Genomic DNA, 27,945 nt, shown 5'->3' with positions numbered 1-27,945 from the left:
GAAATTCCAACGGAGTCTGCAAGGCTTGGTCAGCTGCCAACCCAAGAGTGTTTCAGTTCCTTGAATCCATGTTAGGACCAAGGGGATTGGGAGCACCTTAAACCAAAGCAGAGAAACACTGGAGATATACATTACTATGAGCTTCTGTGACTGTGTCTGCACCGCACGACAATGACAGCAACCACCCAGTAATAATCAAACTCCCAGAGTCCTCTCCCAGGATGCACTGGGCTCAATATAAGGATGTGCTGGGGATGGCGTCTCCTTTGTTTGTCCCAAAGTCCTAGTCAGGGATCAGGACGGGAGGGCAGAGATGTCCACATAACTCCATAGATCAGATTATATGAACCATGCAGAGTGTGAGCAGCCCTGCCCAGAAAAGAGGCAGGTGTCAGGAGATCCCTGGCTATTCCTTAACCTGCTGAGCCCACAAGTAACATAGGTCACTTGATTCTAACAAGTGCTGAGCAATTTCCACTGTGACTACCCTGAGGGTGCAGGGGAGGGAGGCTTGCAGGGGGTGGCTTGCAGCTTCTTTCAGCCCTCAGAGGTCCTTCTGCACAGGTTCCCTTAGTTAGCTTTGCCAGCTCGACACCGCTGCTATATCTAAACCATTTAGCCGCCACTGCTGTGCCTTTCTAGCAGAGTTTATAAAGTAAAGCACAGCCTTAATGTGCCATTGCATATAGATGAGCTGTCAACCAGTTTGAGCTAACACGGTGACATAAATACCAAAGGAGACCTTGAGCTCTCTTCCATCTCATACAGGACCTGCAGGACCAAAGCACTGAAGAAACCTACAGCTCCAGGGATATTGCGAGTTACTCATTGTGGAAGAAGCAGGGCAGCCTTCTCTCTCTTACTGCTTAGCAAACAAGGTAAGGAGTGAAATTTTAGGTTGTCTTCTTGAAAGCTGATGGAGATGAATCTTTACCCACCTCAGTTCCAGAAGGGCTTGCCCAGCCATTTCTAGGCTCATGTATGGGTACAATTAGTCATACTGTACCATCCAGATGCACCCTAAGTGCAACTTGAGGACTGCATCCTTTGTGCCTTATGTCCTCTCACCTCCTTAGGGTCGAAGTGCAGCCTAATGATTGAAACAGGAGACATGGAGTCAGGACATCTGGGTTCTAGTCTTGGTTTGCTCATTGACTTGCTCTGGGACTTTGGCATGTTATTAAGCTCCCTCTGCCTCAGTTTACACATCTGTGAAATAGGTATAAAAACACAAAGGTGCTGCAGGGCTTAACAAGATGCTATCAACATGAACATTTTGCACCTATTTTAGTTACATGTAAACATCTAGAATTACTAAGATTAGAGAGGCAGGATGATCAACTGGTCAGGGCACTAGCCTGAGATTTGGGAGACCTGGCTTCAATTTCCTACTCTGCCACAGACTTCCAATGTGATTTTGGGCAAGTCACTTAGGCTCTCCATGACTCAGTTCTCCATCTGTACAATGGGATAACAACACTGCCTTACCTCACAGAGTGCTGTGAGGATAAATACATTAGAGACTGAGGGGCTCAGATACTAGCGTGATGGGGTATGGAATATAGATGGATTACTAAAACTGAAAGAAATGGCAGAAAACCCTTTAATTCTCTACTTGTTCCATTTTGTGCCTATGACAGCATCTTGTACATAGTCAGTTTCTTTGATCCCAGGATAGAGTCAGTTACTTTTCCACAGCTGCAAGGAGCCTTACAAATATCAGCAGGGAGGCAGAAAAATATGTATACATGTAAAAAATGAATTTAGAAAGCAGGACATCCTGTTTAAAGAGTGCTTTGTCAGAAGCTGGTAATTTTAAAAAAATTAACAATTTTTTTAAAATTCCAGTTTAAGGTGACCCTTTAATGAAATATTTGTAGCATTCCTTGAGGTCCTTTGATGAACGGCAACATAAAAGGGCAAAGAGTTCTTACTGGAAGATGGAAAGAACCCAAAGGATCTTTCTTTGCATGGTGACATTACAGCAGAGAAAGAATAAAACATCCCTTCTATTAAAAGTTAGAAAATAACCAAGTGACAACTTGAACTCTCAGCAAAGGTAATAGGCGTCCTTTGAAACTCCTGACTCCTAATTTGCAATATCACCAACATCCCAAGAGACACAAATTGTCAAGCTACCAACTTCTAGCCATGTTAAAGATCCTGTATAGTATTTTTATACAGACTTACAGAAAAACAGTTCAGAAAGCTTGTGTTTGCTAATACCATGTTGCTTTATCCTTTGTACCACATCTCTTTTATAACACCTCTTCTATTTCCAGAGACCAAACCTTCTCTCAAAGCACTTACTGGCTAATGAACACAATTGTTTTCTTTTTAATTTCTAGCCTGAACAAATGCAAAAATCTGTGAAATCTAAGTGACATATAGTTTGTGGTCATCACACACAGTGTTTGGTTGTGCCTAAATATCACAAAACCATAAAAGAGAGAGACACAAGGTTCAGTTTATTATTTTAAAAAAAAACACACACACACACACACACACACACACACACACACACACACACTTAGGGCCTGATTCTCATTTCTACAAAGGTCCCTTTACAGCACTCTGCAGTGTAAAGGGGTTCTTGATGGAAAGGTAAATTATATTTATTCTAAAGTGATGCAAAAGAACCTTGTTTTAAATGAGAATGCTGCCTTCACAGAGTATTGGACTGGAATGTCACTCCTTTCTCTGACACTGACCTGCTATGGGCTCTGAGTAAGCCATTTTGCTGCTCCATGCCTTGGTTTCCCCAACTTTAAAAAGGGGCTGACGACACTGATTTTGCTTTGTACATTGTATTGAGGCAGATGAATGAAATGCTCTGTACAAGAGCCAATTATTACTTGTGTCTGATAATATTGTATTTAAAACCAATTTTGATTAAAAGAAGCCAGAAAGCAATAGTAGCCAGATAAAAATCTTGTTTTGAAATGCTTTAAAAGAATCTTGAAAGTTCCTGGAACTTTGCTTTGTAAAAAACAAATATTTTTAACCTAAGCCAGGCTCAGAATTTGAATAAGAAAAGGGAGAGGATGGGGGCTAGTGGATACTCTCTGAATGGATTTCATAATTGTTGCTCATGTGGGTTTCTTTTATTTCTGATAAGAAGCTCAGAACTGCCAGAAGGGGTTTGCTTTGGACTGGGCGTGCACGTCTCTCTCTTGTACTTAAGATCAGACAGATCACAGCTTTGGAATGGCTGAGTGATTTGTAAAGATCTACATCCAGGTGCCCAGCTGGTGTATGTGTGTGTAGACATTAGAACTATGATGATTTACATCAGCTGAAAATCTGGCCCCTGCAACATCCCTCCTGAATTTCCAAAAAGAGAGACACCATCTGGGCTGTTGCTGGTGGGATGATCCCATTTTTCCAGTTTCTGTCCCAGGTACTGGACAGAGAGCTTCACAGTATAAAATATTTCCACACTAGTGTAGACTGAGGTAAGATACCAGCAGACAACAATCCCATTTCAAGGATTTACTTGTGTTGGATTCCAGCCTACTTCCAAGATTCTCTTCCTTCTCTGGATAGCCAAGAATTTTGCTGCTAGGCTGTGTGAGAACCTTCCATATCCCATTGGATCAATTATCCACCTCCATAGCAGGGGGCAATAGCTGAGTCCCCAGCAAATCTAAATGGCTGAAATTTGTTTGTTGCACCTGTAACAACATTATTACAGACCAGCTGACAGGATCAGCCCCAGAGTGCAGCATAGTCTTTGGAGCTCATGTTCTTTGGAGAACAGGTAAGTCTTCAGGAATATTTTTCCATAAGAGACGGAGCACGTTTGATGAGCATCTGTTCCAAGCATAAGGAGAAATGCGAGAGAATTCCCAGAGATAGGGCTGGGTAAAGGAGATGAATGGAGCAGTCAAACCTTGTGATGAAGCGCTGGATTGAAATGCAGGAGATCTAGCTTTGATCCCTCACTCTGGCAATGTTTTGAAGGACTAGCCGAGACTTTAGGCAAACAAGGGTAGAGTGTCAGGACCCTTTCAGAGCCATAACTAACCCTGGATGATCAGGGTGTGACAGTGTTGAGCAAAGCATGCAGCTGCCTATGAGGTTTTTGCCCCTTCCTCCTGGACAAAGACCTAGCCATAGCAAACCATATATTTGCCACTTCCAGACTGTACTACTGCAACTTATTGTACCCGTGCCTTGCATCCGCTAATGGATTCTATCCTACTTCCTTGGCCGATTCAAGGCCTTCATCCTGATCTTCAGAGCTACCAATAGGTCAGGACCTAGCTACATCAGCAACTACATCTCCACCTATGACCCATCAAGATAGCTGCATTTCTCCTCCAAGGCTATGCCGTGAACAAAACCCAAGAAAAGGGAATGGAGCAGAAGACAAAGCATCGCAGTTAAGGGGGTTTTGAATGTGCTATTGAGGAGATCACATCAGGGGCTTTCAGCCTAGGAGTCATGACCTCTAGAGGTGTCATGAAAATGAAAGGCATCAGGGTCACGACCACCCTGCTTTGACTGTATTCATTTTGGGAGGAATTGGATCCTGGCTAGATGGGAAGGGGATCTAGGTATGGGAAAGAGGCTCACACTATGAAAAGGTTGAGAACCATTGATTTAGATTAACTTAAAATGGAAGCATTTTCCACTGCAGCTGAAGAGACTTAGATATGAAACATAGTAAATAGCTCAGAGAAGAATCTCCTGCAGCCAGGGAGACTGGAAACTCAATTAAGTCCATAATGGGCCTCACTGTGCAGCTCTAATTTAACTCCTTTCTTTTAATATGTTGATAATGAGTCCTATAGAATCCCCTAACACAGATGAGATAGAAGCCTTCCTTCTGCAGGATCTAGATAATGACGTTGGCTTTAAAGAGGGAAGCAAAACTATACATATATATAAAATAGTAAATGAAACAATGAATTCACACTACGGTGGCTCTTTTGGGTAATGTCGATCGCTAATTTGGCTCCTGAACCACTGAGGTCTGAGTATCACTGATATAGAGGTAAGAGTGGCCTGGGACCAGATGGGAGGGGTGAATTCCTCATTGACAGAAGCATCCCATGTGCTTATGAAACGTAAACAATAAAAATAGGCACCCAAGAGCAAAGCTTTTCTGTTTTGTGGTTGATAGTATCCACAAGCTTTGATTTATTAATATCCTTGTAGTACTTGGCTGTTTATCAAATATTGTTATCCTGCATGTAAACATCCATAGAAAAGAAACAGACAAGGTAACTAATATGCATTGGGTCAGGGACAGGTCTGACTGATTACATGACAGCTTGTACAGTGAGCTACAAACAGATTTTTTTTTAAACTTTGAATGTGTGCCCTTTTCTAGCCAAAGATGTTTTTATTTACCTAAATGTTTTTTTCCTGCTTGGTTTGTACCTTAGAATTATCAGGCACATTAAGATTGGTCTCTCTGGAGGACTTTCTGGAGATATCAGGGAAGTTTATTGTGAGCTCCCACACCTTAATTGAATGGGTTGGAGCCTGGGTTCAACAAAGGCTTCTTTTCTCCAAAAATATGAACAAGTCATTGAAGTTAATGAGGTGTCAGCAAAGAGGTGGTTCACTGCATCATTATCCCAGTTTAATTCAGGGGTCACGCCCCTGGTTTCAAGAGTTACACTGATTAAAATTGGGGTAACAGTTGTGAATCAGCCCCAGTGCGTGCCTAAAGATCACTTCCCTTCTCAATGGCTCAAATTTTCACTCTTGGGTTTTTTTTTTTTTTAAATGTTATCATTTTACTGGTTCTTCATTCACTATAGAGTCTTCCAGCCTAGACAAGACCTGAATTACAAATGTTCAAGCTGGCTCAGATGCAGGGGTTCTAGTTCAGGTGAATATCTACGAGTTTTTACTATTGTGATCAAGTCTGCAGCCACTTCGTGCACAGCACGCCCAACAAATTCATCAGGAAGCAGAGGAGTTCTGGGATGGTGAGAGAGATGGACTCCTCAGATAGCTTCTCTGGGCTTTGTCCTCTCTCCAAGCAGGAGGTTGACCAGGTGTTCTGTTCCTACCTCCCAAAGCATCCTCTCACTGTGGTGCACATGCAGCTGCTGCAGGGATGCAAGGAGTCTGAAATCTCTGCACAGATGCAGACCTTGTTCATGGGCTCCCAGATCCTGCCCTTTTCCATGCTTCTTACTCTACTAATGGGGCCTTCTGCACTTGCAGAAAGATGCAGCTGCTGCCCCATTAGAATTATTATTGATAGTGCACAGAGCTTTACAGACAGCCCTGCCCCAAGACACTTATCATCCAACTACCCTGGAAATCATCCCTAGATACTACAATTTATCTGGACCACTGCCTCCTCCCCCTCATTCCCTGGTGTTTTACACCTCAGCAGTATTTATCTTGGCATCAATTCACTTAATCCAGTCTCTAGTATTTAAGTGCAAATCCCACATTCCTACCAGCAACAGACTAACTTTGTTTTCAGAAACTTCCAAGGTGCTTAGCGAGCTTTGACTTGCACAGACTAACCAAATGACTATCCCTGGCCTTCGGACCCTGCTGAGGGGGGAGAATGAGGTAGGCGGGAGGAAAGAGGCTCTCATGCTTCATTTCCCCTGATTAAGTTACTTGCCAGTTTCCAGCTCCATCCAGATCTGTTGTTTGTCCTTGACCGTTTGGGGCATGATACGACTTACCATAGCCCTGGAAATTCATGTTCATATTTATTGACAGCCAAGACGCCTGATGGAGCTGCCCTCTATGTGAACCAGGTAGTCACTCCCACAAATACGCTGGTAAGTCCTGATATTCTGGGGCAACAGGGCAGCCCATAAGACTAAGTGTGATGGGGCCTCTGGATCTGTCTGCAAGCTGATCACCTTTTGAGGTCGTTAAAGAACTTAACTGTACAGCACCATGCACCTGATTATGCAAGCGGTTGAGTGCCCCCTACAGGATGCTGTGTGCAGCTTCAGCAATAGGAGTGGAGGGAGCTCAGCAGCTTGTAGAAGGTGCTTAGTTTTAGGTTTCCTTCTGTGACAAGAAAAGGAACAACAAAGCAAAATCCCCCATGAGAGAGCATTGTGTATGCCACCCCTCTGTTGCAGGGAAGGTGTGGTACAAGCATGTCCCTAATGCTCTCTATATTGTGGCTCCATGCTGTCCACAAAACAGCCTGTGTTCATCAGTATAAATATTATTCATTTCAAAATATAGCCCCTTTTCTGGTTAGCGAAGCTGCCCGTGAGCCCATCCTGGGCTTCAAAAGTGATTTGTTATTCAGAACAAACAAACAATCTGGACAGCGAATGTTCAGACTCTGAGTGGCTCTTGGATTTGCTATTTGCGTGTTATAAAACTGATTGTTCACATGCTATTGTTTCCGTTCCCTGATCGGATGACTGAAAGGTGCTTCCCCCTCAAAACAGAAGAACAATAAATATGAATTTTTGGACAAATCATCATTTGTGCAACTTTCATTTTCAAAGCTATTGGGTAGTCATTCAAATACTTGCAAAGAATATGGGAGATGGAGGATCTTGTGCTTAAGATATTTGACTGGGACAGATATTGCATTCCTGGCTCTGCCACAGACTTGAATTGTGTGTGAACTTGGATAAGTCTTTTAGGGTACTATGTTCAAAAGCAAGTAAGAGACTTAGATGCCTAAGTCCCACTGATTTAGACTCTTAAATGCCAAAGTTACACTTGAAACTGGGACTAAGGTGCTTGATCTCTACAGACTACTTTTTAAAGGGGATTTAGGTGCCCAAATATGCAGCTAGTGGGATTTTCAAGAGTACATGTACAGGTAAGGTGCCTGACCCCCTTTCCTTTCAGCGTGCCTCAATTCCCCCTCTGAGACACGTTCATAAGCGTGCTTCCTTTCTCTCACCTTTGTCGGTCTTGTCTCTTTAGAATGTAAGCATTTCTAGCAGGAACTGTCTCTTGCTATGTACCGCACCCAGCAAAATGAGGTCCTGATCTCAGTAATATGAATGATAAATATAATATGATCATACTGAATCTAACTCAAACACTTTTACTTGTGAAAATATCTACAACTCAATTTACTATTGGAGCTGCTCTACGATCCCCTTTTCCCCAAACCGTTGTGTATTTTTTTCTGTATTTGTTTTCCCGGGTGTTGAGATATTAGTTAGGGACACAGCAGATTTTCTTCTCTCTGGGGACTGTACAAGTTTGCTTTGAGATGGTAGAGGTATTTTCAAAGTATCTGAGCGCCACTAGAACTATGCCAGCTCCCAGACGAATACTATTTTGCCTCTCCACAGCAACCTTCCATGTGAGGATCTCTGAGCCTTTTATAAGCAGTAATGAACATATCCTCCTAACTCCCCTGATGTAATTATTGCTATATTACAGATGGGAAGACTGAGGCACAGAAAAGAGAAGTGACTTGCTCAAGGTCACACAAAGTCTGTGGCAGAGCCAGCAATTGACCTTAGATCACGTGACTCTTAAGGCAATGCTTTATTGTTAGACTGTGTTTCCCAAGGCCTACAGAAAGATGCCTTCTTGCTAGAGGAAGTTGTTTTTGTTTATGCGTTGAGACAGAGCATGCTCAGTAAGTTTGTTTGTTATGGAATAGCAAAGAAAAAAGCTGAGCTGGATATTGCTTGCTCACCTTGAAAATAGGTCCAGCTATTTGGGTTTGATTTTCTAAGGGGTTTGATTAGAAATCAGCTGTAAAAATTCTGGAAATAAGCATATCAGATCTTAGCATGGGAGAAATTTTAAAGCAGCCTACGAGGGCAAATCCATGCCTGGCAAAACTCAGTGGACTTCAGCAAGGTTACACCAAGGATGAATTTGGCCATATATTTTTAAATTAAAATTGAGCAGGCACTTAATGCATTGTGCAGCAACGTTATTAATAGTTATATCTGCTATGGGGAATGCAAAGTAGCTTTTTTGCATTCAGCTTGTTCATACATCTCTTCACATCGATGACCCAGGTGATGGGTCAATAATTCACTCAATGCAAATTGAAAGCTAGGAATGTCTTGCAAGTCAATTACACTTAAATAAATAATTAGGAATAGAAAAGGTATCTGAAGGACTAGAATGGAAGTGGCTCTGCTGGTGAAAATTTAACATACATTTTAAGAAGAGTAGGGCCAAGTTCTGCATTTAGATCTGCACATAGCACTCCACTGGTCTTCAAAGGGAGTTGGCCAGGTATACCTGAGAGCCCTTAAGAAACAAAACAAACAAACACCAGACATAAGCAGGAACACCCTGGATTCCAAGAGGGGTGAATTCCAGGGAATAATGTTGATTTCCTGTAATAAAGACATTTGCTTCCTGGAGGAAGGATGACATTATAAAAGGCCAGGACGACAGATTAGACAGACACAGGCCTATTGTGAGGCTTAATTCATTAATAGCTTAGTACCCCATCCTGTCCTTTATGGTAGAGAAGAAACAGGATTTGGTTGTAATAAATAGCAAGGAGATTCTTTAATGAGGCTGCAAGACATAGATGGATCCTTTGGCTCACAGACTGACTATACCAGCTTGGGCTGCAGAAGGGGATGGGGTCTGCAGAAGTGCCAAGTACTTATCACCCCAGTTGAAGTCAGAAGTCTATGGAAATCAGGTTCTACTGTCACAACACAGGGTCTCCACATGTCCTGGCCTGCCCCTTATGAAAGGTACTATAACAGTGCCAGCCACTATTCTCCTTGTCATTATGTGGATTAAAAACAGTGATTCCCACAACTGGTTGTGAAACAGAGTTCAGAAGACAAAGAATAAGGGAAGATGAGTATAGGCAATACCCGAGTATGACAGAAATGAGGGGTCCTGGAAGCAGGACAAGGCTAAAGACTGCTCTGCTGGGGATTGCAACGCCAGCAGTTGAGTGGGTTGCTCCGAGACTCCCCACATATACTTGCAGTTGGGGTGCTGGAGCATGAAAAGAAATCTTTCAGCCTTCTGGCCCACGATGCTCTTAGTGTTGCATCTCAATCAACTAAGTGATCAAGGTGGAATTGTACAAATAAAAGCCTAAGCTGCAGGTCATTTAGAGGCAAAGTTGCTGGCCAATTTAGCAGAGGAAAGCAGCACAGAGATTTGTTGACAGACAGCTGACAGGCTTTAGCTTTGCATGGCAGATTGTGGGCTTACGAACGTGCATGTTTGAGGGATGGAAAATTACTGAATTGAAAGGTGAAATAAGCTTTGCACTGTTACAACCTGAGCTTCCATTGCCATTGTCTTTGGGACCTTAGCAAAACTAGGGAACATTCCATAGGGGTATGAGATAGTACATAATCTCTCAAGCCCCCAACACATGCTAAAGTGAGACCTAAAGAGGAAGAATTTGTATAGAAGAGAAAGGAACTAGAGTATCTGCAAATTAAAAGTGTGTATGTGTATATATTTATGAGCATCTGTATGTCTTTGTATAACCATCTTTCAAGATGGAGGTGGATTAAGTTAGTTATTTACAAGAGCAGTTGATGCTTGAACCGTTGACCTCGTCACCTTTAGACTTGCAGCAAGAAATAACTAGAGGCCATAAACTCTTTTCTCAGATACTCACACTCATTTGGGTACCAGCTTTAACCTACTCTGACTTGGTCATGGCCAGTGACTTCCAAATCATGTGACCAAGGAATTGGAAAGAATAGTATTAAGTTAAGAATGAAAACAACTTTAGTGGTTGTGGGATATTTTTGGGGGTGGGGAGGAGGGGAAGGGATGGGGAAGGTAAATTTAAAACAAACAAACAAAACAGAGCTCTCTGTTTGAGAGTGGAATTGAATGGAAATGTCAGCAATGGAAACGTGCTGGAAATTGGCCAGCAAAATTCTAAATGTACATCAACTTGGAAAGGCCAAGTTCTTCAGAAGGAGATCATGAGAGGGATAGTCTGTGAGCAGAGCTGGATTTCCAATTAGGCACAGTAAGTATGTGCCTAGGGGTGCTGGTGTTCTTGGGGCACCTTACCTCTCTAAAACTGTGTGCAAACACAAAGGTCAGCTGTAGACGGGGGGGAGGAGCGCTGAAGATGCTGTGTCTAAGGGTGCGTAAAGTATAAATCCAGCCCTGCTGCAGAGGTTTCTGCCCCATGGGAAGCCATGTTCCTGGGCTAAAGCAGTTTCAAGAACCAAACGAAGAACTTGATGGCAACCCATTTTATGTTCAAAAGCATCAGTAGAGAGTCAGTGGATGAAACAGGGGAAAAAAAGAAACAAAAAGTGAAGTAGCTAATAGGAAGAGCAATTAAGAAAAGAACTCTGCAGATTCATTTTGTGGGAACTCTGATGAGGATATCAGAAATCAGCACAATGGGGACTCAGAAACAATTGAAATATTACAGCTAAAAATCAGAAATTGTGCAGTATTAGTTATGTAATTAATGCTGTTTTCTGTGTACTGTGCCATTAAAACTCTAAGGACTATTATAATTGTATTAACATCATGCCGAGGAACCGCAGTCATGGGCCAGGACTCCCTTGTGCAAGGTGTTGAATGAACACAGAACAAAGACAGACCCGACCCAAAGAGTCAGGACAGGCAGCCATTTTATGCCTAGCTCAATGGCAGACTGGCTCTGGAGTCACACACTCACATAATGCTCTCCAGGTCGGACATTTTTTGCTTTCTTAATACAAAATAAAGGTGTAAATGGCTTCCCTTTGTGTATGGAAAAATAAGAATTGCTTATATTTATAGGATCTGAAGGATCCCAACCCAATCTAAATAGCTGGGTATAGAGCTCATGCCACCTGCCATGGAGGTGAAACATGGCTACTGGTTAACAATGAATAGCAGTACACATACCACTTAGCAATAAAACAATATGTTGCATCAAAAGCACTATACAGACATCAATACTCCTTGCAGCACCACTGTGAGATAGCTAAATTATTATTATTCCCATTCAAGGGAGGGGGAACTTGAGACAGAAAGGTGATGGGATTATCCCAAGTCCACACAGCAAGTAAATGGTAGGGTCGGGATTATAATGCAAGAGTTACTGGCCATTGCTTCTGGTAGCAGTTTAGGACAGGAAGTGAAGAAGAAAGATATATCCAGTTAAAACTGCAGGGTAAATTCAAGGAGGCTGAATACAACTACTAAGGTACTTATATGCCAGTGTCTGAGCACTTAGTCATCATCTTTAATGTGCTTTTCCTCACAACACCCCTGTGAGGTAGGGCAGTGCTGGTATCACACATTTTACAGGTGGGGAACTGAGGCACAGAGACTCCTGCTCAAGGTCATAGAGGGAGTCAATAGCACAGCAGAGAACAGACTCCCTATCATTCAAGTCCTAGGCTAGAGCGTATCCACAGAACAACTTCCCCTTCATAACACTAGCTAGGACAGCAGTGCTAATTCCTATACACCCGAGGACAGTGCCACGTGAACTCTGCTAACCACAGAAGATCAGGACGTTAGATTTACAACTTAACAAAAAGAGTGACTGCAGCAGGATATGGCCCTTAAAGTGACATGAGGGTACTTCCTTAATACTGATTCCGACCGGAGAATGTCGTCTGTTGAGTTTCCAACCCAGGGCTACTCCTCAGGTTGTGAGCATGGAGAGGATCCCCAATAGGGGGCCAGTAGCACTGTGGCTAATTCATTTCAGAAAGAGCTTCCGCTGTAAATATTCAGTAGCTGTATCAATACAACCCAAGCACAGGCCTGCAGAGCAAGAACATTGCAGCAGCTTTCAGAAGAGCTATTTGCAATGCAGCATAATGCAAGCTGGGCTCCCTCTGCTCTTCTGTTTCCTCAGTCTCAGACTGATGGAATGTGACAGAGCTCAGGGATTTAAAGAGTACTGGGGGGCCAAATCATGCCTGTGTGATTTGCTGCAGCATGCGGTGTATGGCTGTGTGGCCAGGGAGGGAGGGGGAAGATGCCTGCAGTTCCAAAGTGGTGAGAAGGGAGGCATGGTGCCTATAGGAGGCACTAGCAAGCGAGTGCTGAGCAGCAATACTTCTTATACCTCTAGATTGAGTGTAGAACTGGCTGCTCCAAGAGCTGTCCTGGTGGTTCCTGGAGAATTCTGTCTATCTGTGGCAGCAGTAGCCTCTCCACTACCATCCTCTTTGCAACCTGGAAGTGCAGAGAGCAATGTTGTGGTTGCCTTGAGTATATGGTATGCTAGGGACTTCCTGCACTGTCTTGCACACCCCTACGGAGCAGTGGTAACAGAACCAAGCTTTTAAACCAATGCTTTGTACCCCCGCCTCAGAGCTGGGTGCTTTTTGGCATTGGATGGAGTAACTGTACCAGTTTAGGTTCATAACACACTTTGGGATGAGAGGTTCTATGCGACTCTAAGCTCTTCTCTCATGGTAGCTCTGAACATTGGGGTGCCTTGAGATTTGATGCTGAAGCAACCTTAACCATGTCACTGTACTCAAAGAAGCAATGGCCTCAGGCAGTGGATGTCTTCTAGCTGTGTGAGGCCAACTGCCTCTCAGCCCTGTTTCTGTTTGAAACAGTTTATGTAGGAAGCTCTCTCAGGGTATGTGTACGCAGCAATTAAACATCCACGGCTGGTCCATGTCAGCTGACTCAGACTTGGCAGGCTTAGACTGCGGGGCTGTAAAATTGCACTGTAGAAGTTTGGGCTGGAGCCTGGGCTCTGGAACCCTCCTGCCTCGTGGTGTCTCGAATGTCTACCCTACAATTTTACAGCACTGTAGCCCAAGTCCCGCCAGCCCAAGTCAGCTGACAAGGGCCAGCCAGAGTGTTTAATTGCTGTGTGGATATACCCTCAGTGCACTGAGCAAGTGACTGAGACGTGACTTTGGTCAGTTCTGCAGTACCAAATTTCAGATTAATGATTCACCCTTAATACTTCAGAGAAGTAAAAATAAAAATAAATAAAAAGGGAGACGCACCAGACTCATGTGACCTGCACTTTGTGCATTTCCCTCCTGACTTGAATCATTAACATTTTATGCGAGTTGTGCCGGCCCATCCCTCTCTGTCCCCAATTCTCACTGAGTTCTGGGGTTATTTGTGACTTCTGTTCTCACTTACACAAAGGAGAGTCCTCCAATTTCAGAGTCTTTCCCCCACCTCTGCATCTTGGCTGTGGTGCCTTTTCCTGGCAACATGAAGATGAGGAGACTAGAGATGGTTAGAAAAGGTGCTCCCCCACCCAGAAAAGGTCTATGTAAAGGGAAAAAAATATTGATGTTTTCCATGAAAAAAAAAGTGACTTTTCAGCAAAAAAATCAAAAACTGAAATATTTTGATTTGGAAATGCTGCCATGGTGCCTCCTGGGAGTTGTAGTTCAGGTGCCTAATATTCCCATTCTCTATAAAGCCAGGCTCCCTGCGGGACTACATCTCTCATGATGCACCACAGTCTCCCACCATGGGAGTCTCTGGCCAGGTGCATCATGGAAGGTGTAATCTGGCTGGTGAGTCCAGATCATAGATGAGAATGGGGACATGAAGAAATCAAACTACAACTCCAAGGAGGCATCATGGTAGCATAGTGGAATCAAAATTTTTTTTGGCTAAAATATTGTGTTTGCAGGCATTTGGTTTTTTAATGAAGATTTGAATTTTTCCATGGAAAGCAGGCACTTCATGAAAAAAAAGTGTTCAGTTAAAAAAATTTCTGTTAAAAAGGTTTAAATGGAAAATTTTCAGCCAGCCCCTTCAGTACAGTAGGTGAGTGCATAATTGATCACCTCAGGCTGCAGCACTGCTAGAAAAAAAAATCTAGTCACTTAATTAAACTGAAGCACTCTGTTCATTGTATCTCACACTTTGAGAACATTTGTTTCAGTGGATCCTCTTTTGCTGGTTCCTTTATGTTTCTAAACTGATAGAGGACACAGCAACTCATATGGACTCCAGTGTGGCCAGGGAATTAATTTAGTCTCATGAATAACAAACAATGGAACCCCTTTATCGGCAATGACACCATCCTTGCTGAAGAATACTAGCAAATGATTCTGTCTAGACAGAGCCATAAGGAGATGATAAAGGACCAGCCATCTATAGGAGCCCACACAGATCTTTCTTCCCCCGTGGGACGCAGAGGAGAAAGGAATGCCACTATCTACAAACTGCCTCCAGCTCGGGAGTTGTTTGCAGCTATGAGAAGAGTCAAATTCTGTCCATTTGGTTCCAGGCATTAAGCTGCCACTTTTAATGAATGCAGTTATTGCATTTCCTTTGTGTTGCAATATTCACAGTGAGAATATTCATTCCTAATAACTGTAATAGTCTTACTGCTGTAGACCATTTATACATACATCTGCATCTATGCATTTTAATCTGAGGCTCTATGTAAGCATTCATAGCCTTTCAGAAGGCATTATTTGCTGGGATCTCCATTACTATGGCATTTTTTTTTGCACGTATCCATTTGGCAACTTTCTTGTGAATGAATTATTCCTTTAGTCAGGCTGCAAATTTCCCCTGCCAAAGCCTGCCTCCTCAACCAATACACACTGGGCATATTTTGAATTGCAAATCCTCATATTGCTCAGCTCATACCTCACATTGCTCATATCCTCATGTTGCTCAGCAGGAGAGAAATCAGGGAAGCAAACCAGCATGATGTTTTTAAAGTTATGTATGTAAATAGCAAGGAATGACAGTCTAGTAAATAGAAGGCTGGGACGCAGGACACCTCCATTCCAAGCTTTGTCACACACTCCTTGTATGACCTTGGGCAAATCATTTAACCTCTGTGAGCTTCAGTTTCCTATCCGTAAAATAAAGATAATATATTTCTCCTATCCGTTGTCTCACCTATTTAGATTGTGAGATCCATGGAGCACTGACTGTCTCTTACCATATGTATGTTCAGGCCAAGTACAATGAGGCATCTAGGTGTCAGTGTAGTAATAAAAATAACGTAAGAAGAAAGTTTGGAACCTCAAAAACTGTGCTTCTTTTTAAAAACCCTTTCACAAAAAGGTACATGCATGAATTTACAGTGATGTCCGCTTGAATGAGGATGAAGACATTGTACTTTAATATAGATTTTCATCACAGGATCGCAAAGTACTTTACAAATGTAAGTCAGTCCAGCCTCCTATATCACATGGGGTGTTGTGAAAGTATTTTAATCCCTGTTTTACAGAAGAAACTGAGGCACAGATAGTTTAAGTGACTTGCCTCAGGGCATGCAGTAAATCAGTGGCAGAACTGAGACTAGAAAGCAGGTGTCCTGGCTTCCAGCCCTCTGTTCTTACCATTGAACTCCCACAGATGATGGGACCATGGGTTTCTGTTAGAAATGGAAGATTCCTCCTATAAAGATAATGGTTTATATTTTTAGTGGATGTTTCATCCAGGAGGATGTTTTTACAAACCAATATAAAAGCTATGTATAGGAATCACTTCACCAACCACTGAAGTGCAGCATCACTGGAATGGAAAGGAGCAGCTCTTCAAAGCTCACAGCAACACTACACGACAGAGCGAGGGCAAGGCAGGGAATAAAGAGCATTGCTGTGTCCATCTGAAACTACAGGGGAATTTAGGCTGGCAGAATATAATCACCCAAAAGGGAATGGGGCCAGGATTCCTGGATTAGCAGGCTGAGCCGAACGGATGGATCACATTGCCCAGCAGAACTCGCTTGTCTCTCAACACTAAGAAGGTAATGCTACTGCACCAATGATGTTGGGAGTCACGGTCATGAACAAATGCTAAATGGTGATGCTGGTGCTGAGCTGGCACTCCAGCAAGCTTTCTTCTGGGTCCCTCAGGCACGGCAGGGAGCATGGCTAGAACAGGAGATAGCAGCTTTTCCAACATTTGGAAGTTTTCAAGACATGCTCCATCTATCCATGTAGGGCTCAACTGGGTCTCATATGGACAGGGAGCTCCTCACACCCCAATTCCTGAGTGCCACATGAGCTCCCTGCCATGAGTGTTCAGCTTCCTTTCACAGGCTCAGTTGGGCCCCAATGCTGTGGGCATGCACTATCCTTCTGGAGGCCATCTAGTCCTCCAGATCAGATCATTCATCCATGGAGCCTCTTGGGTACCTCTGCACATACACCATTCCCAGTGTCCCTACCTTGCGTATACACCATCCATCCAGTGGGTCACTCAAGTGACTCTGGGTGGACACATACCATCCACAGGACTTTCCAGCCCACACTGCCAAGGGCATCCCTATTCCATCCGCAGCGGCACTGGAGTCCAACCTGTGCCATTCAACTACAGGGCCACACACAAACCATCTCAAGGTCTATTCGAGCCCACCTGGGGTCAGACACCAGCTATCCATGGGGCCTCCGGGACCTGATTGGTGCCCCTCAGCCAACCACAGGGCACACAAGTTAGACAGGAAAGATTTAGCAAGAGAAGCCCCTCTATAATACTGTATTTTAAACTATTATCTCCCCACTTCCTGCTCCATTTCAACTCTTGATTAAATTGCAACACTAGTGCTAACTAGGTTCCCAAGCCTGAAAACTCAAATCCTGATCTGAAATTCAGATGCACCCAAAAATACAGCAGAGGACTTTGAATCTGGGATTTAAGTCCAGCACAGAGCTAAGGGTCAGTTGGAGAATTCATATCCAGAGCTGGGGTGGTATTACACCCCTACAAAGTTTGAAGTTGGGGGTGTAGAATGTCCAGGTCGCAGGTTTTTGTTTGAAGTTACCACTATGGATGTAGCTCAACAGGCTATTTTAGGCATGATTTATATTCTTACTGTACTTGTGTTTGTTTCATCACAGGGCCACCTCACTCTGACATGCTTGTAAAACTTGTGATCTAAGCAGCAGGTGGAGTGGGGAAGATGTTGTAACAGTTAAGCTGCTGCAACAGGCAAATTCCTAGGCTTCCCTGGACAGCGAGCCAAGAGAAAACGTGCCGTACCTTCCGAGGGTCTCACAGCCGCCTAGCATTTACTCCCTGGCAACGGCAACTGGTGGACAATGCACAGCCTGCTCTGCTTCTGAATCTCACAAGCATTTTTTAATAAAAAGGATTTTGGAAGGAATTAGGACGAGGGTATTTGGCATAGTTTCTCCAGAGCATGTTCAGCAAAGGAAAATATACAGAAGGGGGTGAAAAAAGAGAAATGTTTTTGGAAAGATAAGACCAAGGCTGTAAAGAATAATCCCTTAACTCTGTATTCCCCTTATTCTCCCTAAGCTTCCTAGAACTTCATTGGAGCCCCTCACAATGTTTTGTGTTTTGCCAAGAACCTCAGGTTCAGTGAGTTTTGTTGATCTCTCCTCCCAGTGGTTAGATTTTGCCACCCTTTCTCACATGGAATAATACATTTCTCTGGATGAAGTTGAAACCATGGGGTAAGGTACTATCCAATGCAAGACTGGGTGGTAGGACCCATCCAAAGGGCTTTAAAGGGCTACATGTTTTCCTTCTAAGATCTGAACCAAATTTACCAGCCCCCAAATCTTTTCCCTTGTCTTCAGTCATGATTCTGCTAAATTGCTGCACGTGGGTCAGATTAAAGCTGTTTCCTTGGATTAGCATGCTCTGCACACAATGCTGTACAAAGGATTTACCCAGAAAACAATTAAAGTGCCAGCCACCCCCAATCAGCAACAACAACAATTAAACAAACAAACAAGGGGAGGAACATTCAGTTACATTTCTGGGCGCACTGAAGGACTCCAGCTGGTATGTAGATATTAGACCATTGTTACCTGCTTGTGAGTGGGCAGGACTTCAGGGAAAAGAAGGGAGGTGGGAGAAGTATCTGTAATAGCAACAGAGGGTTGGAAGAAAGCCATACCATTCTGGGCATTTGTCGGAGATCCTAGATGGAGGAAGGGAGGGAGGATGGGGGAGAGGTTGGCAATTAATCCAGAGATCAGGAACCTTAATTCATAGAAATATAAAGGTTTCTGCTTATTACACTGATCAAGGGAAACATGAAACTGGAGCACAGCCATGGAGCTTTCTGGTTCCTTGGGAGCGAACTACCAGAGGTGTCTACCTAGGATGATGGGGTTTGTATTTTTTAAATGTCCCATTGTTTAAGAGGCCAGGTGATGCAGTGCACCTTCTATAGGCATTTTATGTTCTGGGAACAGACAAATGTCACTGATTAGAGCAACAAGGACTTCAGTTGCAATGAATAGAAAGACGGCAATATTTCCACATGATCTGCCCAAGCAATAAATATGCCCTGGTAAAAATTAGCTAAGACAGACTTGGGTTACTATTTGCCGATTTAAACCAAAGGGACCTTGAGAACCCTGTATATTATCCAACATGCTTTACATAAGCTTCTCTAGATGAACTATGACATATACTTGCAGTATACTTATAGAGAAGGGAACATTAGCTCTTGCTGAAGCAAATCAGTGCACGCAAGTGGTGTGTGGGAGTGAAAAGGTTTGTTGAAGGGTGAAATCCTTTGTCACCTTTCCTAGACAAGGGTGTAATTCTTCAGGCGGTTTGATCTACTTGGGATTGCTTGAGCTAGACTCTTAGAACAGTCCTAAAGTCTTACACATTCCCATAATGGAATCAGGCAAAGGAATTTTGGGATTTATTTTCCAGGCTTTGAGTCTAAAACACGGAATATAGTCTAATGAGGTTACTCATTACTTCCTACGTGCTCATTCTGTTGAATTGAGGGCCCGATCCTGTTCGCTAGTTAAATTCCCACTGATTTCAATAGAAGCAGGATCCTGCCCTCTATGTGTTCTTTGGTGGCTATTTATGTAACATCCCGTGGTGTAGGCTGACTGTAGGATCTCAACCCAGGACCTTCATTACAGACTTCTACCACCTGAGTTAAAGGACTACATCTTTTAGCTAGGAGTGGTAGCAGGTGGGTATCTGCTATGGATCAGCTATATAAAGTGTGGTGTGTGTAAACAGTGAGTAATATCAGTCCATTTTGCAAAGCCAGTAAGTGCTGACTAGTGGACACCTGCAATCACAATGCCTCAGCACAGTGTTATCACAAACAAGAGCCAGAGATGGGGGATAGTAATGAGATTTCAAGGCATGTGTTTCTGGGCAGAAGAAGAGCAGGAAAAAAAAAGACTTATTTATTGGGAAACTACAAGGAATGGTCTGTTGCACAAGAACCTTTTCTTTTTGTTCAAGCTGTATTGTAACAGGAACTCATTAAAAGCATCCAAGGGAAATAAAACTGGAGGAGAGCTTGGAAAGTGACCTTGTTCCCTCTTCCCAGTTGAAGTCTGTTTAAAATTTAACCTGCTTTGGTACCTTCCCTAGTCAATTAATTCAGCAGCAGAAGTTTCAAACAGTAAAAAGCTACTTTAGTTCTGTTCCAGTTTTAACAGGAATAGGGGGATATCCATAGTAAGAATGCAGCCATGTGAGACACAGCGGCACGTCCATCCCATCAGGGGCTGGGGCTATGAACTAGGGCTGCAGAGAATGCCTTTTGCTGCCAGCTTTGCAAGATGGAATTTATTTGTAATCTTTCATCTTTGATTTTCTTTAATGTGTTTTTCCATTTATTGTTGTTTAGTCTAAGACACTTCCATTGCCCTCCTGACTGTATTATCTGAACACCTCACATGCTGATGTATTTAACCTCCCTCACACTTCTGTGAGGTAGGAAAGTGCTAGCATACCAGTTTCACAGATGGGGAACTGAGGCACAAAGTGACCCAGGGTTTTGCTACATTGCAATCAGTGGGTGGGAAGGGCCGGTTATTGCATCTCAAGTAGACATGCCCCAACTAGCTTTAATTTGAGTAATTGCCATGGATTCCATGTGGGCTTGTCTAACCCATGCTGATGGGCACACTGCTCCAGTTCCTGAGCTAGCTAGATTAAAGCTAGTTTGGATACATCTCTCTTAGCTCTTGTCACGCTCTGTGATTGCACTGTAGACATACACTAAGTGACTTGCCTAAGGCCATATAGGAAGTCTATGGCAGAACAGTGAATTGATCCTGGGTCTGCTTGGTTCCAGGCTAGTTCCCTAACCACTGGGCCACCCTTCTTCTTTCTGCAGCCTCTCTTTATCACTATACATTGGTAGAGGCAGCCAGTGATAGGTCACAGAATAATAATTCATCAGCTTTGGCAGCATATTTGGGGGGAGCATATTTGGAGCGTATTTCCTCCAAGAGCCATAATTTATGGTGTTTCCAGCTGCCCGCTCTCATTAAAACAAACTAAAAATACATTAACAACTTTCTTTCCTACAGAATCAATTGCTTTAGTTGTCACAAGGTTGTTGAGTGATGATGTGGAATGGGAGGGGCAGTGTCCATGAGACAATGTATTAACATGTAGCCCATTCTATGGGAGTTTGCAAACCCAGGTATAGATACAAACAAGGGCCAAATCATGGCTCCTGGAGGAAATACCCCCAAAATATGCAGCCAAAGCAGTGTTAAGCACACCCATATTCTAGCTGGCAGAAGACCCAGGAAAAGCCATCCATGACCCCAGGTTTGCCCCACAGCAATTCTGGGCCCCAGGGCAGGACAGTCAATGGGCCCCCATGCATGCACAAGCCACACCCGAATGGACGTGGTCCACCTGACATTTGGGCAGTGCTGCACCTGTGCTGGCTGGTGCCCAGCAAGCTGCCGGCTGCACTGCTGGGCGTACTTTTGTGGCACGGCCAGGGCTTCCACATGCTGGTAGGGTGCCAACTGTCTACTCGTGCAAACTCAAAGACCCTTGCCCCACCCTTACCCTTGCCCTACCCCTTCCCTGAGACCACGCCTCTGTCATGCCTCTTTCCGGGGCCCTGCCCCCTGCTCCCTCCATTGCTCGCTCTCCTCCACTCTCACTCACTTTCACCAGGCTGCAGCAGGGGTTGGGGTGCAGGAGGGAGTGCGGGGTGCAGGCTCTGGGAGTGAGTTTGAGTGCAGGAGGGGGTGCAGACTCTGGGAGGGAGTTTGGGTGTGGGAGGGTGTGTGGGCTCTAGGTTGGGGCAGAGGGTTGGGGTGCGGGAGGAGGTGAGAGGTCAGGAAGTTTGGGTGTGGGGTATGGGTTCTGGGAGGGAGTTTGGATGCAGGATGCAGGCTCTAGGCTGGGGCAGGGGTGCAGGAGGGAGTCAGGGGAGTCGGCGCTTACCTTGGGCAGCTCCCGAAAATGACTGGCATACCCCTCTGACAGTAGCTCCTCGGCAGGAGGCCAGGGCACCACCCCTGCAGCTCCCATTGGCCACAGTTCCCGGCCAATAGGAGCTGTGGAGTTGGCACTTGGGGCAGGGGCAGTGAATGGAAACCCGCTCCCCAGGGTCCACAGGGACTGGCTGGCCTCTTCTGGGAGTAGTGTGGAGCAAGGGTGGGCAGGAAGCCTGCTTTAGTCCCTCTGCGCTGCCAGTGGTGGCAGCCCCGGGCCTGTTTAAATCGCCCAGACCCCTGAGCAATTGCCCCCTGTGCCTTCCCTGTTGGTGGGCCTGCGTGACCCCACCCTGATTATTCCGACTAGGAGCATAAATAACATGCATGTAGGTGTGTGTACATGTAGGTGACATTACAGAACCAGACTTGCAGACCACAATCCATCCTCTGTGCTATGCTCTCTAATCCCTGTGTGGCTTGTACAGCAGAGAGCCTGTGTGGTGGCCATTTCAGTAGGCAAGAGGCTAGAATTGCTGATGGGATTCTCAAAAAGAAGAGGAAGACTTGTGGCCCCTTAGAGACTAACAAATTTATCTGAGCATAAGCTTTCGTGAGCTACAGCTCACTTCATTCCACTGAATGCATCCGATGAAGTGAGCTGTAGCTCACGAAAGCTTATGCTCAGATAAATGTGTTAGTCTCTAAGGTGCCACAAGTACTCCTTTTCTTTTTGCGAATACAGACTAACACGGCTGCTACTCTGAAACCTGTCATGATGGGATTCTGTACCACCAGCCAGAATTTGGGCCAGGGAAAGAGAGCCAGAGATTAGGCACTAAAATAATGTTATACCTAAGGATCATTCAGAGACTCAGTTCATCTCCTTTCCAAACCACAGCACACGAGAGGTAAAAGACCTAATACAATAGCCTGAGGTGCCTCTCCCTCCTTAACCATCAGCCAACCACCTTCATTAAAGAGTGGCTCCTGCTCCTCTTGAGGCCAATGATGAAATTCCCTCTGAGTTCAGAGAGAACAAGACCAAGTGCTAAGGAGCTGAAACATGACCTTAGCTGTTTTGTCCCCCAACAGAGATCAGAGATGCAGACATCTGTCACGGGGTGACCCACTCACCTCCAGTCTGGTGCCTCCCCCTGGTCACTCTGGGGATTAGTTCTTGAGGTCAACGCCTCTGTCCGCAATTTGGATGCCATCACTCCAACTCGGGTCTGTGGCTACTCTCGCTCCAGGACCTTCAGTGTCTTCTTTGAGACACAGCCCTCCAGCATTCCCCTTTCCAAGGTTCAGTCCATCAGCAGTTCTAGGCAGTGGGTCCATTCACTGCCCTCAGTGGCTGGTAGGGGAACCTGGGTCTGCCCTCTGTTCCGGGTTCCAGTCCAGGGACACTCAACTCAGCAGTTCTGGGCTTTCCTCTCCCAGCCCTCACTGCTCCCAACCACACCCGGCTCCCCTTCTCTCTCTGGGTGTCCTAGCTCCAAGAACCCTTTTCCCAGGGACTGACTTCTTCCTGCAGCCTTCCCTAGCAGCCCCAAACCCTCTTCCCAGGAAACACCTGCCCTCTCTCAGCAGCAGTAGTCTAGTCTTAGCCCACTTTACAGGCACAGGTGAGCCTGTTCTCTAATTAGCTGCCTCCAGACAAAAGCTCCCATTTGCAGCCTAATTAGCTGATTGGGTCCACCTGGCCCAATTTGGCTCTTGCAGGCCTAGTGTGGGGCTCTTCCCCCATCACAACATCTCAGAGTCCAGTAGTTTTTTTGCGGGAAAGTTTAAGGTCATTTTCTGTTGGGTGTCTGATTTGATGCCAGTGATGGTGAGGGATCTAGAACAATGTGGAACACAAAGCTCTACCTAAGCACACCCATCCTGGCTTGCTTCACCATGCAGAGGTTCCAGCCCTGGGCTCTGCCAAATGCCCATCAGTCCGGAGTCTGATCTGCATCATTCCTACTATTCCAGGGCTGGGTATCTCTAAAACAGATGGTCAGTCATGCAGGCTCCAGCCCTCTGAAATACACACATCTCTGTGCAGTTGGGGATCCAATGTCCTCAAAAGACGTAGTAATGTTAACCTCGGAACAGCCAGTGAATCACCAGTGAGAGCATTTCCCACAGGGCCTCACTTTTTATTTTAATTTACTTTAGTTGTTTTTAAGCTGAAACTCTTTGGCCCCAGGAAATATGATTAGAGCATGAAATGAAACTTGGCTGTGTGAGAAGAATGTGGTTCAACAAAGGCTGAGTACATGTACATACTGTACACTCCTATGATGGGTTAGTATTGCCTGTTAGTCTAATATGTCCTCTCTCTGGGGAACTATATCTTACATTTTCAGGGGGACTGGCTACTGGCTCAAATAAGTCTTTTTGTCACAAGCCAAATCAAGCCTGTGAAACAGAACATCCTTGAATTTTGGGGCAATTCAAAATCTGAACCCAGATCTGCATATGGATTTTGCAGCTAGTCCCTAGCTCTATAATGGGCTGAATCAAAACTCCACATCTAGTTCTGGAGGGGTTCCAAACCCAGACTCAAATTTTGCAGTTTGAACCCATCTCTACTATTTTCCCATCAGTGACTCTCATATTTCATGTCCCGCTTATTAGTGTTTGCCAGTCACAGGGGACCAAATGAGCAAGGAGACAGAGGACGGAGGCCAAAATCTGGCTTTTTAGTTTTAGCAGTATCTCTTGGGAAGCCAGAAAACTCCCCTTCCCTTCTAGTTTTGTCATTTCTTATTAATGATGAACCTGAACCAAAACACAAATTCCAGCCAACCTTGGACTGTGGGAGAGTTTGAAACCTGAAGCTGGATCTGAGATTTGCACTCAGGCAGAGCAATAGGCATATTAACAATAACTATACGGACATTCACATCTCACATTGCTAGTATAAGTCCTTCTCCATCTTTCCCCCTACCTCCCAGTGTTCATTATCCATTTCACATTCCCTCCTCTTCTAATGCTGATACATAAAGATACAAAATTGCTAAGACTGGCCCCTCTATCTTTTCAGCAGCTGAATGAAAATCCCCATATCCAAACTTTGCAGTTTCTGAAAACCAGGCCCCTTTAAGGTGTCTTGAATTGTGCATCTAAACTCACTAGTCACTTTTGAAAATTATGGCCATTGTATGATCTTGGAAAAATCATCTAACTTTTCTGTGCCTCAAGTTTTTTCATATGAGAGTGGGAATACCAATACTTAGCTGCTTCACAGGGGGTTGTGAGATTTAATTCATTCATGTTTGCAAAGCTTATTGAGCAAACTGCTATTATTATTTTTCACTGGAATGCTCCGTGGGGCAAGAACACATTTGTTTCCTTATATATGAATTGGAATCCTTCCCAAATGGCCAAAGGCCAATGTGCTAATGTCATAACTTTTCATAAGCAAGTCAGCATCTTAAGTCTTATACAGGATTCATTCCTCTCTCTCCAACTGTAAATAAAACTATCATCTGCCATAATGTTTATAAAATGTTGTTCTTTGTCCAGACTACTTTGTCGATAGAGGGAATGTTCAAATACTTCCGGAAGCGCTTTGCCAGCCATCTGACGGAACACTGTCGCCGAAGAGCAAGGCTGGTATCTAAAGATGGAAGGTGTAACATAGAGTTTGGAAATGTGGAAGAACAGTCACGGTTTGTCTTCTTGATTGATATATGGACCACGATCCTGGACCTAAGATGGAGGTACAAGATGACCATCTTCATCTCAGCATTCTTAGGCAGTTGGTTCCTATTTGGTCTCCTTTGGTACGTTGTGGCATATATACATAAAGATCTTCCTGAATTCAGTCCTTCCATAAACCACACCCCATGTGTGGAGAACATAAACGGCTTGACCTCTGCTTTCCTGTTCTCCCTGGAAACCCAGGTTACCATTGGCTATGGCTTCAGGTGTGTCACAGAGCAGTGTGCCACTGCCATTTTCCTGCTGATCTTTCAGTCTATCCTTGGGGTCATCATCAACTCTTTCATGTGTGGCGCTATCTTGGCTAAGATTTCTAGGTCCAAGAAACGGGCCAAGACCATCACCTTCAGCAAGAATGCGGTCATTAGCAAACGAGGCGGCAAGCTGTGCCTCCTTATCCGGGTGGCCAACCTTAGGAAGAGTCTACTGATTGGGAGCCACATCTATGGGAAGCTTCTGAAGACCACCATCACTCCAGAAGGAGAGACTATCATCTTGGACCAGGTCAACATAGACTTTGTGGTGGATGCTGGCAATGAGAACCTCTTCTTCATCTCCCCCTTGACTATTTACCACATCATTGATAAGACCAGCCCATTCTTCCACATGTCAGTGGAAACCATCCTCCAGCAGGATTTTGAGCTAGTGGTATTTTTAGATGGTACAGTGGAAGCCACTAGTGCTACCTGTCAGGTCAGGACATCCTATATCCCAGAGGAGGTACTCTGGGGCTACCGTTTTGCTCCCATTGTGTCCAAGACCAAGGAAGGGAAGTATAGAGTAGACTTCCACAACTTCAGTAAGACCGTGGAAGTAGAGACTCCTCACTGTGCCTTTTGCCTCTACAATGAGAAGGATGCTAAAGCGAAGGCAAAGAGAGGTTATGACAACCCTGGCTTCATTCTGTCAGAAGTCAATGAAACCAGTGACACAAAAATGTAGCTCTGTATGCTCATGGGACTGGGGCATTTTTTATCGTAACACAAACTCAATATGGAGGTGCCCAATAACCTAGTAGCACAGAAGAAAAATGAACAGGGCTGTTTTGACTTGAAAATAGCTCCTGATTTCTCAAAAGAATTAAATCAAAGCAGACCACCACACCAGTGATCTCCAAGAGGCTATTTAACTGCATTATATATATATAAATATATTTTCATAGAACGTATATTTTTATAGCTATGGGATGTTCATTTAAGCTGCTAAATTGGAATGTCCGACTCACTCAATTAAGTTCCCAAAGGCATTTGAGCCATAAGCAAGTCTGACAACATGCCTTAAAAGAAGAGACACAGGGAGGGCTTCAGATGTGCTGAAGAGGAGTGGTTCTTGGGATGAAATGTGAAAAGAAGAGATAGGTAAAAAATCATCAAAAGTGCCTAATGGTACATCGACTATCCCACGTGGCTCCCTAGTTATGTACTAGGGCAGTTGGGATTATTTGAGCAGAACTAATGCATGTACATCTACCTAAGATGATAATTACACCTCCCAGCTACTGTGTAGACATATCCTAAGTGGCATAGGAACCTAAACCCCATTTTCATAATTGAAATCAATGAGAGTTAGGTGCCTAAATACTTTTGAGAAACTGGGCCATAGATTTTCTCCTAGTAGCCTAAGTCACTTTTGAAAATGGGACATAGGTTCCTTAGAAAATTTGACCCCAGGATCTCTTTTCTTTCTTTCTTTCTTTCTTTCTTTCTTTCTTTCTTTCTTTCTTTCTTTCTTTCTTTCTTTCTTTCTTTCTTTCTTTCTTTCTGTGTTTGACTCTTGTTAATCAATTTTAGTGAAGCCTTAGTAGGTTCTAGTTTCTTGGAGAGCTAGAAGCAAAGGAAAAGTTTGGGTCATGATGATGTATTTAGAGCTGGCGAGAAAATTGAATTTCCTTCCCATGAAATATTCTGATTTTGTGGAAGAATATTTTTTGTCCCAAATCAGAACAAAATGTCAAAAATTTAAATTTTTTTGCAGGAGGAAAAAGTCTGAAAAATTCCATTTTTCAGTGAAGTTTGAAACACCAATGAGAAGTTTCAGCCAACATTTTGTGAATTTTTCACCATGCCCTCCTTGTTTTTTCAACTGAATTCTACTTTTGAGTGTCCAAATGGTGGACCAAAGAGATGTGGGTGATCCTGGGGCTTTTCCCCATCAGTTTAATCAACACAAGTCCATGTTGAACGTGGTTATGATGCAAATGACATGCTAAATGTTGTTTGCAGTGTCGTAGCCG

General features: G+C 44.1%; 2 protein-coding genes across 4 annotated transcripts in view; one reads left to right on the top strand and one right to left on the bottom strand.

The window, feature by feature from the left end:
• KCNJ5 (potassium inwardly rectifying channel subfamily J member 5) overlaps nucleotides 1-27,945 on the bottom strand; it is a 193,640-nt gene that overhangs the window by 156,876 nt on the left and 8,819 nt on the right. Inside the window, exon 3 of the mRNA XM_043501047.1 lies at nucleotides 12,962-13,071. The gene's annotated coding sequence lies outside the window, so the exon portion shown is untranslated. The remainder of the gene's footprint in view (nucleotides 1-12,961; nucleotides 13,072-27,945) is intronic.
• Nucleotides 566-27,384, top strand: KCNJ1 (potassium inwardly rectifying channel subfamily J member 1). Of its 3 annotated transcripts, none has more exons than XM_043501048.1 (2): nucleotides 566-878; nucleotides 25,515-27,384. In XM_043501048.1, the coding sequence occupies exon 2, from the start codon at nucleotides 25,536-25,538 to the stop codon at nucleotides 26,652-26,654; it is 1,119 nt and encodes a 372-aa protein (XP_043356983.1). In that variant the 5' UTR covers nucleotides 566-878; nucleotides 25,515-25,535; the 3' UTR covers nucleotides 26,655-27,384. The 3 variants fall into 3 exon arrangements, with proteins under 3 accessions (XP_043356983.1, XP_043356984.1, XP_038236790.1); XM_043501049.1 differs by lacking the exon at nucleotides 566-878 and adding an exon at nucleotides 6,558-6,764; XM_038380862.2 differs by lacking the exon at nucleotides 566-878 and adding an exon at nucleotides 18,484-18,603.

The sequence above is a fragment of the Dermochelys coriacea genome, chromosome 22, assembly GCF_009764565.3.
Source record: "Dermochelys coriacea isolate rDerCor1 chromosome 22, rDerCor1.pri.v4, whole genome shotgun sequence".
In the NCBI taxonomy this organism is placed as follows: Eukaryota; Metazoa; Chordata; order Testudines; family Dermochelyidae; genus Dermochelys; species Dermochelys coriacea.
This window is presented reverse-complemented; position numbering and strand designations above follow the sequence as displayed.